This window comes from Chlorocebus sabaeus, chromosome 2 (assembly GCF_047675955.1).
Source record: "Chlorocebus sabaeus isolate Y175 chromosome 2, mChlSab1.0.hap1, whole genome shotgun sequence".
NCBI lineage: Eukaryota > Metazoa > Chordata > Mammalia > Primates > Cercopithecidae > Chlorocebus > Chlorocebus sabaeus.
The window spans coordinates 40,428,650-40,442,703 of NC_132905.1; the positions used below are offsets into that span (position 1 = coordinate 40,428,650).

Sequence of the window (14,054 nt, forward strand, 5' to 3'; positions counted from 1 at the left end):
GGATATGCACCACCACGGCTGGCTAATTATTTGTATTTTTAGTAGAGATAGGGGCTTCACTATGTTGGCCAGGCTGGTCTTAAACTCCTGACCTCAAGTGATCCACCCACTTTGGCCTCCCAAAGTGCTGGGATCACAGGTGTGAGCCACTGCACTTGGCCAAAAAGTGCTCTTTGATATCTGTCCAAAGCTATAAATTCAATTTGCGTCCCTGTTATGATTGAAACAGTGAAAAGAACGTTGAACAGAAGCTCAAAACTTAATGACTGTTTGAGACTTACTCGCTAAATATGTATTGCATTTTAAGAACCTAACTAATGTATCTTATGAACTTTCAAGAAATAAATTTTTAGAAACATTTCTCTTAAGTTTACTTACAAACTATTTTAAAATGCATAAAAAAGTCCATATAAATTAAAAGTAGTTTCTCAAGGTAAAATCTTCTGTCTGTTTCACAAGTATTTGTTGAATTAGCTTGTTTTTTTTTTTTTTTTTTTTTTTCTGATTTAGCTGGGAACGGCGGGTTGACAACATGGGACGTATTTATTATGTTGACCATTTCACAAGAACAACAACGTGGCAGAGGCCAACACTGGAATCTGTCCGGAACTATGAACAATGGCAGCTACAGCGTAGTCAGCTTCAAGGAGCAATGCAGCAGTTTAACCAGAGATTCATTTATGGGGTAAGCAGGCTGTTGTTTAATAAACTAGTAAGAGTATTTTGTTTCTAGCCCCTTCCAGCATATGTCATGGAAAGCACTAAAAAGAAGGTGCAAGTAGCATGGCAACCCAGTTGTTGCTGTTAGTAGGTATTTTTAGACCTCGTCTGGGGTATTCTGTGTGTGATCTAGTCTTTCCTTTTAGTAATTTTCTTAAGTCCAAGTTCCTTTTCTTTTTAATGTCAAAAATAAGCAAAAAAGAAGTTAGGACAACTTAAAATTCATGAACAAAAGAATAGTAAAAATAAACTCAAGCAGCTTGAAAATAATTAAAAGATTTCTAAATTTGCTAGTGACTTGGGTCTAAGAGCATCTGACTCTAACGTGGTTGTACAAAACTGATGATAGAGTTTAACCACTTTTTACCATTTGGAGGTAAGGCTTACCTAAAAAATTATTTGGTACTCTGGCAGACTGAAGAAATTTGATCCTTTATAGAGTATGCTTACTGTATTATTCTGTCTTTAAATCTTTATTATCTTTGATATAAAATCATTTCCCTTCTGGAAACAAATGCTTTAACTTTTACATATTTTCCTATAGAGCAATATTGCAGTAATAGTGTAAGTACACCAAAATCTTCCTTTGCTATGCAGTCTTTGGTGGTAGGAATTTTATAATCTCTCAAGTCATACGGTATCATTGATCTTTTCTCTGGAGGAAAAGGAAAATAATCCATTGAGAAATTTGATTCTCTGTGCCAAGCAAGATTGATTTGTTATATAGAACCTAAATGGAAGAAAATAAAATCTTAAAGAGCTCAGGAGAAAATGCCCCTCTCCATCACCATCTCTTCCCCTCCACTGCCATTGGTATCATCCCTGTTAGAATTCATCAGCGTAAAACAGCACCTTTCACATTCCTGTCCTGACCAGGCATGGTTTTATCCCTTTTCTTCATATTCTTGCCTATTCCTGATACCTCATCATCATAATAGTCAGCACTCACTGATGTAGACAAATTCACCTTTATCAGCAGCCTTCCCTTTGTTCCCTGCTTATGACTCAGGTACTTTTCTTTCATATAACAATTTTTCCTGCCACTTTCTCTGAACAAATGTTAACTATATTTCCCCTCCCAGTGGTTTTAAAGCTGAAATTAATTGTGTCTCTTGTGTACTTTACCCTTCTTTTCATTTTTTTTTTCTGTGCTGTTTTACATCTTCCTTTCTAAATTATAATCACCTGTGGTATGCCTGGCCAAATTTCTTCTAGGTTTGAATGCCTAGCTTGCCTGCCTTCTTTAAAACTAGTTTCCACATGGGTGTTCAGTGGAAAGAGCATGGGCTTTGGAGTCAGACACGTCTGGGTTCAAATCCTGGTTCCACAGTTAACTTTCTCTGTATGACTTTGAGTTAGTTACTTAACCTCATCAAGACTTATTTCCTTTATCTGTAAAATAAATACAGATATAAAATTGCCTCAGTTTTTCTGAGGATTCTTTAAAATAAAGTTCCAATATATTTGGCACATACTGAATGCTTAGAAATGTTAGTTCCCATCTCTTCTCTTCTTCATATTCACCTCTGTATATGTACCCTTTATCTCATTTTTGCATTACATAATTCAAAACATTCTTTTAGAAGAGAGATTTAGCAGATTTCTGGAGCACCAACTGTATATTTTGACTACTGTAAACCTGACCGATTTAGGACTCAGGGTCTTTGGAATTTTTTTTTTAAGGGCAGCTTCTCCTTCATCATCTTGTTCCCCCCCACCAATCCAACATAATCTGAACAACTTTCTGAAATTTTTACTCTTTGTACTTGATGTAGAGTGGTTTGAAATCACATAGAATCTAAACAGCCTATTTTAGTTAACATAGCCAAAGATATAAGCTGAAATGAATTAATTTAACATCCTTAATAACATTTACTTTAAAAATGATGGGGTGTTGCTGAGAAATAGTCTGTTTATTGAGTATATGAAGTGGCCTTTGGCTGCCATTGTTGTTGTGACTGTTACTAGCATACAGAAACTGTCATACACCTAGCATTTTAAGTCTCAGAGTGGATATGGTTGATGATAAAACACTGTGTAATGGTTCTTCCTAGTCCATGGCTTAATTGTGCATGTCCCTAGTTTATCTGTCCAGGGAGAGCCAGTGGGGTTGGCTTCAGTCTTAAAATTGTCAGTACAGTATGTCTTGTGCCAAATATTTCAGACCTCATCTGTAACTTGGGCTCAGACCTTTTGTAGTGTTTCCTGCTGGCCTCCCTGTCCTCACATCTTTTCATAATCGTGTCTATCAGGAGGAGGAAGGCAGTTCTCGACAGCACTAAATCCAAGTTATTATATTAGTAGTGTAATATATCTCATATCCTTCAAGACCTCATCAATCAACCAGGTTTCTGTAATAGGCCAGTGACAGGGGGTTGGAGGGGATGGGTAAAGAAACAAAAAGAGATAGCAAGGGAGCTGCTCTATACTGAGATTTAAGAGAAACAACCAAATGTAACGTAAGGACTTTGTTTGGATCCTGATTTTAACAAATAAGCAATCATTCATTTAATTACAGATTAGGTATTAGATGATAAAATTAACATTGATTCTTTACTACATGTCATAATGACATTGTGATTATGTAAGAAAATGTCAGCTGGGTGCAGTTACTCATGCCTTTAATCCCAGTACTTTGGGAGGCCAAGGTGGGCGGATTGCCTGAGGTCAGGACTTTGAGACCAGCCTGGCCAACACAGTGAAACTCCGAAACTCCGTCTCTACTAAAAATACAAAAATCAGCTGGGCGTGTGGCATGTGCCTGTGATCCCAGCTACTCAGGAGGCTGAGAGAGGAGAATCACTTGAACCCAGGAAGTGGAGTTTGCAGTGAGCCGAGATCATGCCACTGTACTCCAGCCTGGGTGATAGAGCAAGACTCTATCTCAAAAAAAGAAAAAAAAAAAAAGAAAAAAAAATTTTTAGAGAGGCATGCTAAAATATGTAGAGGTAAATAATGTTTGATTTTCGCTTCAACAAAGAACAGGAGAAAAGAGATAAAGAAACTTGGCTAAGTCTTGATCAGTGTTGAATCCTGGTGCTGGGTATGTGGGATTCATTGTCCTATTTTACTTGTTTTTTTTCTTCCCCATAGTAAAATTATGTTTTATGCAGTTAGACTCTTGTTTATCTTACTAAAGAAGAAAGGGTTGAACCAAGTCTTACAGGGTGACCATATAATTATCTCTACTTAATTATACATTTAAATCAAAACATTTAATATCCCTACACGGAGTCAGCATGACTTTTGTTTTCTTTTTCCGAAGGTTGACTTACTTTGCTTTTATCTTATCTAGCCAAATCTTTCTCTCCACCAATGTGATCACTGGAAACAGAACTTTTAAGAAGTCTTCCATACAGTTCTAGGCTCATTAACACTTTCCAGCTGGAATCCTTTCCTTTCACTCATCTGACAGCCCACTCTTCGTGTTCCCCCAACTCTCTTCTCATAATTCTTTGTATGTCGTATGTTCAGTATTTGATCTTCTGTTTTTGAGTTACACATGCAATATTTTTCACCGTCATCTGATGATTCTGGGTACTGGTATTATAAATTACTTTTGTGGGGGGGTTATATGTTTTTCTAATTTTTAAATTATTGATGTAAAATTTGTAGCACAAAGGAAAAAATGGTCATTTGGGGGATGAGAATTACATATTTGTATAATATTTTAATTTTAAATAATTTTAAATGTTAGGTAATGTTTGCACAGGTTTTTTTTAAACCAAACCAAAGTGTATTGGCATTTATCCATAACCATGTGACACTCCTTTAAGATGGCAAACTCTCTGTGTTATACATTGCCAGGAAAGGGAAATCAGAACTCATAAGCTTGCTGTCAGATAATTTGTTGTTAATAGTTTCATCACTTCTTGGTTCTTTTTAGAATCAAGATTTATTTGCTACATCACAAAGTAAAGAATTTGATCCTCTTGGTCCATTGCCACCTGGATGGGGTAAGTCACCTGAGTTTCTTCACTGAATTCTGTCATTTCATTTTTTTTTTCTTCCAATTCTGTCATTTTAAAACATATTTATGTCTGATACTGTGCTGTTGCTTAAGTGAATGTCTGGGAAGTTTTTTTTTTAATGTATCAGTTTAATTTACAAGTAGGCATTAAATTCCCCAAACATTAAGTGGACTCTTTAAAACTTTTATTGACACTCAGAATTATTTTACTCTTCTACAGTTTAAAAATACTGATCACCCAGCAATAAAAAAGGAATGGGCTGTTGATACACACAGTAGGTCTGGGTGGACTTCACGAGTAATTTGCTTAATGAAGAAAGTCAGTCTCAAAAGATGACATCCTGTGATTCAATTCATATAACATTCTCAAAATGACAAAACTAGAGATGGAGACCATATTAGTACTTGTCAGGAAACAGGGTAGGTGGGAAGTGGATACAACTATTAAAAGGTAATGTGATGATGATGATTATGTGATGATGACGATTCCATCATACAAGATGATTCTGTATCTTGATTTTAGTGATAGGTGATTACATAAATGTATACATGAGATAATGCATAGAACTCTACATTTACAGAAATGAACTCAGCTTTTAAACATGATGAAAATTTAACAATGTTTGTGGTTAACAATAATGTACCAATGCCGCTTCTGTGGTTTTGATACTGTACTATAGTTATATAAGATGTCACCTTCGGAGAAAAATGAAGTATATGTGAGACTTTGTGCAATGTTTTACATCCTGTGAGTAATAATTTATTCAAAATAAAAAGCTTTTAAAAAAATTGTGATCACGTTGGTTCTCCTAAAACAAGGTTCAGAGTTTGGTTAAGTTGGCATTATCTGATAGAAGAGTGGAAGGAGCACATGTGAAGGTGTCACCTTCATGCTCTACACCATGGAGCTCATGAGCGTGTCCTGTTATTGAGGATATTTGATACCTCAGTTATTAAAATAGACCTTGATAGACTTTAAGCTGGACCTACCCTACTAGGTTGTATTTTATAGTGTTATGTAATACTCATAGCATTATAGCAAGGTTTCAGAATAAAGATGGCAGTATAGAAAGTTTTGCATAGAAGCAAGATAATAATATAATAGAAAGTGGACAGCAACATAAAGTCCATTGTGGAACCAGAGTTTTGTCTTAAAGAGCTGAAGATACTTCATAATATTGGGATAAATTCAGAAAGCGATATTTCTAGATTGGGAAAAATTGGTCCTCAAGATACATTGCTGTAGCAGTACTGAGTAATGGAGAAAAAATATTGGTGTGTTAGGATCACATAAATGGGGTTAATAAATGCTACTAGTGGTGTACACTTTTCTTTGAGAAATCTCATTGCTCTTATTTAAAGGTATCTATTCACAAAACACGTCTGTGAGTCAATAAGGTAAAAAATGTATTAGGCCATACTTAACAACTGTTATTGTTATTAGCTTACAACAACAGGAGGACATACGAAAGTTGTGGGCCAGGTGCAGCGACTTATACTTCATAATCCTAACACTTTAGGAGGCTGAGGCAGGTGAATCACTTGAGTTTAGGAGTTCAAGACCAGCCTGACCAACATGGTGAAACCCCGTCTCTACTCAAAATACAAAAAAATTAGCTGGGCGTGGTGGCGTGTGCCTGTAGTCCCAGCTGCTCAGGAGGCTGAGGTAGGAGAATCACTTGAACCCGGGAGGAGAGGTTGCAGTGAGCCGAGATCACACCATTGCACTCCAGCATAGGTGACAGAGCGAGACTCTGTCTCAAAAAAAAAAAAAAAATTAACCAGGCATGGTGGTGCTTGCCTATAGTCCCAGCTACTCTTGAGGCTGACATGGGAGGATCGCTTGAGCTTGGGAGTTTGAGGCTTCAGTGAACCGAGATCACGCTATTGCACTCCAGCCTGGGTGACAGAGCAAGACCCTGTCTCAAAAAAAAGAAGAAAGTAAGTTGTGAGTTTCTGTCTTTACCAAAGCCTGGCAGCCTGGAGTTAAGGAGTCCTCTGTTTCTGTTGAAGCCTAAGAGTGGTCAGTGAATGGTTAGTATGAAGTATTTTAGAAGAGGGGATGTTGCCCTTACAAGGAATATTAAACTTAACCTGTCAGATTGCATTCCCAGACATTGATGGTTTTATTTTTAGAGTTTCCCAGCTTTATTTCTAGAGTTGTATGCCTTATGTTAAAGAAGGAGAAAAAAACTCATGCACTAAAAGGATATATCCAAAGGATATGTATTTATCCTCTTAATTTTATTGCAGGCCAGGCATGGTGGCTCACACCTGTCATCTCAGTGCTTTGGGAGGCCAAAGTGGGAGCATTGCTTGAGCCCAGGAGTTGGAGACCAGCCTGGGCAACATAGTGAAAACCTGTCTCTATAAAAAAATACAAAAAATAATGTTGGTGTGGAGGAACACCTCCGTAATCCCAGTTACTTGGGAGGCTGAAGTGGGAGGATCACCTGAGCCTGAGAAGTAAAGGCTGCAAGTAGGCCAAGATTGTGCCACTGTGCTTCAGCCTGGGCAACAGAGTGAGACCCTGTCTCAAAAAAAAAAAAAAAAAAGTTGCAGAAAAACTGTGACTTGCTTCATGGTTATGGTCAGAGACAAACTGTTTTACTCCTTCTCTAGGGCAGGTGTAGAAAAAATTTCCTCTTGCTTATAGAAACCTGAATTGTGAGCTACATTTCCTTTATCAGAAAAGCCTTTCCTGCAAGCTGGTCCTTGCCTTCTGTATTCATCATTTTGTTTAACATCCAGATCTTTCTCATTTTTACTTTAGCCAACAATACTTTGCTAAAATACTGTGTTAAAGATCCAGCTTAGCCAGGTTATTAGAGTCTTGTTCTGTTATCTTACAGTCTGCTTATTTTTAGGTTTCACATTTCACATGTTGAAGTAGTGCCCCTTCCTACAGGTGTTTATGATTATCCTACTCGGACTGAGCACTACTTTATAACCCGCTGCCTTTGGGGCATATACCTTACTTGTAGAACCAGTGACAACACTGGTACTATATCAGATGAAGTGACCCACCTGACATACTTTCAGGATTGACCCAGGTTGATAGAATCCCAGATTACAGCCTGCACCCTTTCAGACTTTTATATGCTAAGACTAGACATTACTACCTCATAAGCTGACAGTGAAGAATTTGTTTTTTAGAGATGGGATCTCCCTGTGTTGCCCAGGCTGTTCTCCGGCACAGTAATTGCACACTACAGCTTTGAACTCCTGGCCTCAAGCAATTTTCTTGCCTTAGCCTCCTGAGTAGCTGGAATTACAGTTGTGTGCTACCATGCCTAGCTAGGCAATGAAGAATTTTTAACACATGCACATACTATAGAGGGTAGAGAACAAAGAACACTTTTGGTTCATCAGTATTATTTAATAGGGCTTTGTGTAGGTGCTTCTCCAATCAAGTATGAAGATATTTCCTAATTTTCCTAGTTACTGTGAAAGAATACATAGAATGACAAGAAGTATCTGTTTTTTACTATTTTATTCATTATTCATCAAGTCAGGAAGTGTTCTAATGTGCATTTGGATTTGATGTTCAGTAATTTCAGTATTGTTTATCATGTGATTTTTCTTTTTTTTTTTTTTGGAGACGGGCGCCCAGGCTGGAGTGCAGTGGCCGGATCTCAGCTCACTGCAAGCTCCACCTCCCGGGTTTACGCCATTCTCCGGCCTCAGCGTCCCGAGTAGCTGGGACTACAGACGCCTGCCACCTCACCTGGCTAGTTTTTTGCATTTTTTAGTAGAGACGGGGTTTCACTGTGTTAGCTGGGTTGGTTTCAATCTCCTGACTTCGTGATCCACCCGTCTCGGCCTCCCAAAGTGCTGGGATTACAGGCTTGAGCCACTGCGCCTGGCCTATCATGTGATTTTTCAACAAAGAAATCAGTTCTACAGCCACAGCACTTCCTCTCATTAAGTAGATGAGCCTTCAGTTCACAAGTGTGTCAAGGCTGATCTCAGCAGCATATACTTAGAATATATATGGGAAAAATATTTGCTATTAATTTTCTCTTGCCTCATGTTATCTTCTGAAAGGAAAATCTCGGTCTGAAATCTGAACTTTGCTGACAGGTAAAGACGGACGGCAATTACAGTGGCTCACACCTGTAATCCCACTTTGGGAGGCCAAGGCTTGTGTCCAGGAGTTCGAGGCCAGGCTGGGGCAACATGGTGAAACCCCATCTTTACGAAAAATACAAAAATTAGCCGGGTGTGGCATGCCTATAGTTCCAGCTGCTTGGGTGGCTGAAGTGGGAAGATTGCTTGAGCCTGGGAGGTCAAGGCTGTAGTGAGCTGTGATTGTATCACTGCACTCCAGCCTGGGCAACAGAGTGAGACTGTTTCAAAAAAAAAAGAAAGAAAGAAAAAAGTTGAGTATGTGCTCAGCTATATACTTAGGGTATTATTTTTAGGTTATAAAAATTATTTGGATATATATTTTTAAACAAGAAAGCGAATTCTGGCCAGGTGTGGTGGCTCATGCCTGTAATTCCAGCACTTTGGGAGGCTGAGGCAGGTGAATCACCTGAGGTCAGGAGTTCATGATCAGCCTGGCCAACATGGTGAAACCCTGTTTCTACAAAAAATACAAAAATTAGCTGGGAGTGGTGGCGGGTGTCTCTAGTACCAGCTACTTGGGAGACTGAGGCAGAAGAATTGCTTAAACCTGAGAGGTTGAGGCTGCAGTGAGCTGAGATTGTGCCACTGCACTCCAGTCCAGCCTGGGTGACAGAGCAAGGCTCCGTCTCAAAAAAAAAAAAAAGAAGAAGAAGAAGAAGAAAGAGAGAATTCTGTATTCTGCAGATAAATTTTTAAAATTTAATGCGACTGCCAAGACATGAACTTACCTTGCTGTCATGTTAACAGGAGCAAGCTGTAACACTGTGGGTGATTATGTTTTTGTTTAGAGATAGCCTTTGAGTTGGTGATAAGCTTATGCACTGAAAATGCCTTGACCAGCAAAACCTATGTGTCATGAGAGGCAGAGTCCCACTTTTCTGTATATTATGCACATTGGAGTTCTATTTTCATTTTAAGCTCAGCTGACATAGAAGGTAGCTTTTTTTTTTTTTTTTTTTTTTTTTTTTTTTGAGATGGAGTCTCGCTCTGTCGCCCAGGCTGGAGTGCAGTGGCCGGATCTCAGCTCACTGCAAGCTCCGCCTCCCGGGTTCACACCATTCTCCTGCCTCAGCCTCCCAAGTAGCTGGGATTACAGGCGCCCGCCACCTCGCCCGGCTAGTTTTTTGTAATTTTTAGTAGAGACGGGGTTTCACTGTGTTAGCCAGGATGGTCTCGATCTCCTGACCTTGTGATCCGCCGTCTCGGCCTCCCAAAGTGCTAGGATTACAGGCTTGAGCCACTGTGCCCGGCCAGAACGTAGCTTTAAACGTCAGAATCAAGTTTGTGATACTCACTAGGTACATCCATTGTAACCTCTGTTATCACTGCTACTTGAAATCATGGAATCAGTGTTGGAAATAAATATTACCAAATACGAATTGACAAGACTATAATTTGGCCTAAAACTGATCCAAATGATCTCAAGTGTTATTTGAGAAATAGTTACCAATTTTTCTTTTTCTTTTTCTTTTTTTTTGTTTTTGAGATGGAGTTTTGCTCTTGTTGTCCAGACTGGAGTGCAATGGCACGATCTTGGATCACTGCAACCTTTGCCTCTCAGGTTCAAGCGATTCTCCTGCCTCAGCCTCCCTAGTAGCTGGGATTACAGGTGCCCACCACCATGCCCAGCTAATTTTTGTATTTTTAGTATAGACGGGGTTTCGACCCTGTTGGCCAGGCTGGTCTCAGACTCATGACCTCAGGCCATCCACTTGCCTTAGCCTCCCAAAGTGCTAGGATTACAGGCGTGAGCCACAGTGGCCAATAGTTAACCAATTTTTCAAACCACAGGAAATAAAAATTAGCCATGTCAACCTGGATTAAGCTTAAATTTTTGTTTAAAATGCTGATTTTTAGAAACTAAACTTTTAAAGAAGTTTGAGTTCATTATATGATCTTTAATACATCAGTTATTCATTTTGAGACATGTTGAACAAATAAAAAATTTAGGATACAGGAAGAGTCCCGTCTTTTGAAGAATTCATTGTTAATGGGACAGAGAAGTCAGTAGTTCAAAATTAGCAGAACTTAAATTAAAATTTCAAGTCTATTTAACTTGTTTATTAAAAGAGAAAATTATACCCACTTTTTTTTTTTTTTGAGACGGAATGTTGCTCTCTCGCCAAGCTGTAATCCAGTGGCACCATCTCAGCACACTGCAACCTCTGCCTCCCAGGTTCAAGCAATTCTCCTACCTCAGCCTCTCGAGTTGCTGGGACTGCAGGTGCACACCGCCATGCCCAGCTAATTTTGTTTTTTTTTTTTGTATTTTAGTAGAGACGGGGTTTCACCATGTTGCACAGGTTGGTCTTAAACTCCTGAGCTCAGGCAATCCACCCGCCTCAGCCTCCCAAAGTGCTAGGATTACAGGCGTGAGCCACTGTGCCCGGCCAATATCCACATCTTCTAAACCTTAATGGGGAGATCTCAGGAAAGAAGGTAAAATTTTGTAGACTGGGAACAAGAAAACAAGGAGAATTCTAAAGCAAGAGGCAGTTGGGGAACAAGCAGCAGCTTTAGATGCAGTAGAGAACTGAGTTCTGTTTCCTATCCCTTGTATAGAAAGTTACTTGTAGATATTTAGGATTTTGGGACTGGGTATATTAAGGAACGAGATATGTTAAGTATATTAAGAAAAGAAATAAGGTCTTTTCTAGTTGAATAATGCCTGGCATATACCAAAAAAATTACATTATTTCCTTATTTTATGTATATTTTTATATATTATGTGTGCACACACGTGCGCACACACACACACACATATATATATATATATATTTTTTTTCTTTTCTTTTCTTTTTTTTTTGTGAGACAGGGCTCATGCAGTCTTGACCTCCCAGGTTCAGGCGACTTTCCTGCTTTAGCCCCGCAAGTTGCTTCTGTGTCCCATTACCAATTAATTCTTCGAAAGATGTGACTCTTCCAGTATCTTAAATTTTTAATTTGTTCAACATGTCTCAAAATGAATAACTGATGTATTAAAGATGACAGAATGGATTCAAACTTTTTAAAAAGCTTAGTTTCTAAAAATCAAATTACGTAAGTTGCAGGGCTAAGGCAGGAGGATTGCCCAAACCTGGGAGGTCAAGGCTGTAGTGAGCTGAGATCACACCACTGCACTCCAGCCTGGGTGACAAAGTGAGACCTTGTATCCAAAAAAATTATATATATATGTGTGTGTGTGTGTGTGTGTGTGTGTGTGTGGGTGTGTGTATTTACGTATACAAATGTATATTTAATATATATTAAATATATATATTAGTGGGCTGCCAGTACGGCCCACTAATTTTTTAATATTTTTTGTAGAGACGAGATTTCACCATGTGGCCCAGGCTGGTCTCAAACTCCTGAGCTCAAACAGTCTACCCACCTTGGCCTCCCAAAGTGCTGGGTTTTCCTGAGCTACCCCGCCTGGCTCCTTATTAAATTTTAATGAATGAAATGATGTGGTATGGAAAAAAAAAAAAAATCCCTAAATGGAGACCTGAGTTTCCATCTCATCTCTGCTACTTAATTCTGAGGTTTCAGGTAGATTATTTAACCTATCTGAGTTTTCTTATCTTAAGGATAAAGATGAATTCATCTACCCTATGGGACCATTAAGAATAAAATGAAGGTCCTGTGTGAAAAACCAAATAACTGTTCATTATTCTTGCTGCTGTTGGTTGGATTGAGTAGAAAGGTCCTATGATTAGGACATTATAAAGTACGTCTACGTGGCTTCTAAGATGTAATACTTCTATAACTTCAGTAAGGATGTGCATTTAATAGTCAAAGAATAAATTAAACCTTTTAAAGCTGTGATTTAAAAACTGTAAAATAAACAATGCAATGAGAAATGGGCAAATTCAGATAATTTTATTTTACTTTGAGCAAGAAGACTATGCCAATGCTAATGCTTTGCTTTCCCCCGCCCCTGCCTTTCCCAAAGAGAAGAGAACAGACAGCAATGGCAGAGTATATTTCGTCAACCACAACACTCGAATTACACAATGGGAAGACCCCAGAAGTCAAGGGTAAGAATAGTTACTTGTGTATATTTAATCTCTTAAAGATTATACCTTATTTCTAACAACTGAAGAAAATCAAAGTTCATATTCTTTTGCCAAAGACCTAAAACATTAATCACCTACATACTTTGGAAAGAGAAAATTATACTACTATTTTCATCTAATGGAAAGTTTGAAGATTTCTTCAAAGTACAGGAAAAATCTTTGGCTGGGCATGGTGGCTTATGCCCATTATCCCAGCACTTTGGGAGGCCAAGGAGGGAGGATTATTTGAGGCCAAGAGTTCAAGACCTGTGTAACCAGTGAGACCCTGTCTCTACAAAAAAAAAATCCCCAAAAGTTGGGTGTGTTGGCATGTATACCTGTAGTCCTAGCTACTTGGAAGACTGAGGTGGGAGGATCACCTGAGCCCAGGAAGTCGAGGCTGCAGTGAACTGTGATTGTGCCAGTACACTCCAACCCGGAGGACAGGTTTAGGCCTGTTTCAAAAAAAAAAAAGATAGAAAAAACAAAAAAATTATCTGGCACATGAGAATATACTTATTAACATATATATATTATTTTTAATTACTAAGAACAGATTAGTGATTCTAAATCAGGATTTCTTAACCTGAGATCACTGGTTAAGAATCCAGGGTATGTGGCTTCAAGGGGGAAGAAAATACATACTCAGTTTTATTACTCTTTACTGGAAATTTAGTATCTTCTTCCATTATGAAAGTAGGCTACTACCATGTAGGATTAAGAATGCCTAGGACTTTGCTATCAGTAGAAGTCAAAGGGTGTTAAAAAATATTCTGTGGTGGCTGGGTGCGGTGGCTCAAGCCTGTAATCCCAGCACTTTAGGAGGCCGAGATGGGCGGATCACGAGGTCAGGAGATCAAGACCATCCTGGCTAACACGGTGAAACCCCGTCTCTACTAAAAAAAATACAAAAAACTAGCCGGGCGAGGTGGCGGGCGCCTGTAGTCCCAGCTACTCGGGAGGCTGAGGCAGGAGAATGGTGTGAACCCGGGAGGCGGAGCTTGCAGTGAGCTGAGATCCGGCCACTGCACTCCAGCCTGGGCGACAGAGTGAGACTCCGTCTCAAAAAAAAAAAAAAAAAATTCTGTGGTTGTTGCAGATATCTCTAAATACTTGTTTACATACATCATTACAAGGACTTGCTAGTTAATTTATTAATAAAGAGATATATATATTATCACAAGGTTCTCTCTTCGTTG

General features: G+C 38.8%; 1 protein-coding gene across 1 annotated transcript in view; it reads left to right on the plus strand.

The window, feature by feature from the left end:
* ITCH (itchy E3 ubiquitin protein ligase) overlaps positions 1-14,054 on the plus strand; it is a 137,778-nt gene that overhangs the window by 79,606 nt on the left and 44,118 nt on the right. Inside the window, exons 11-13 of the mRNA XM_008021369.3 lie at positions 511-685; positions 4,607-4,676; positions 12,753-12,837. Coding sequence (XP_008019560.1) covers positions 511-685; positions 4,607-4,676; positions 12,753-12,837 — 330 coding nt within the window. The remainder of the gene's footprint in view (positions 1-510; positions 686-4,606; positions 4,677-12,752; positions 12,838-14,054) is intronic.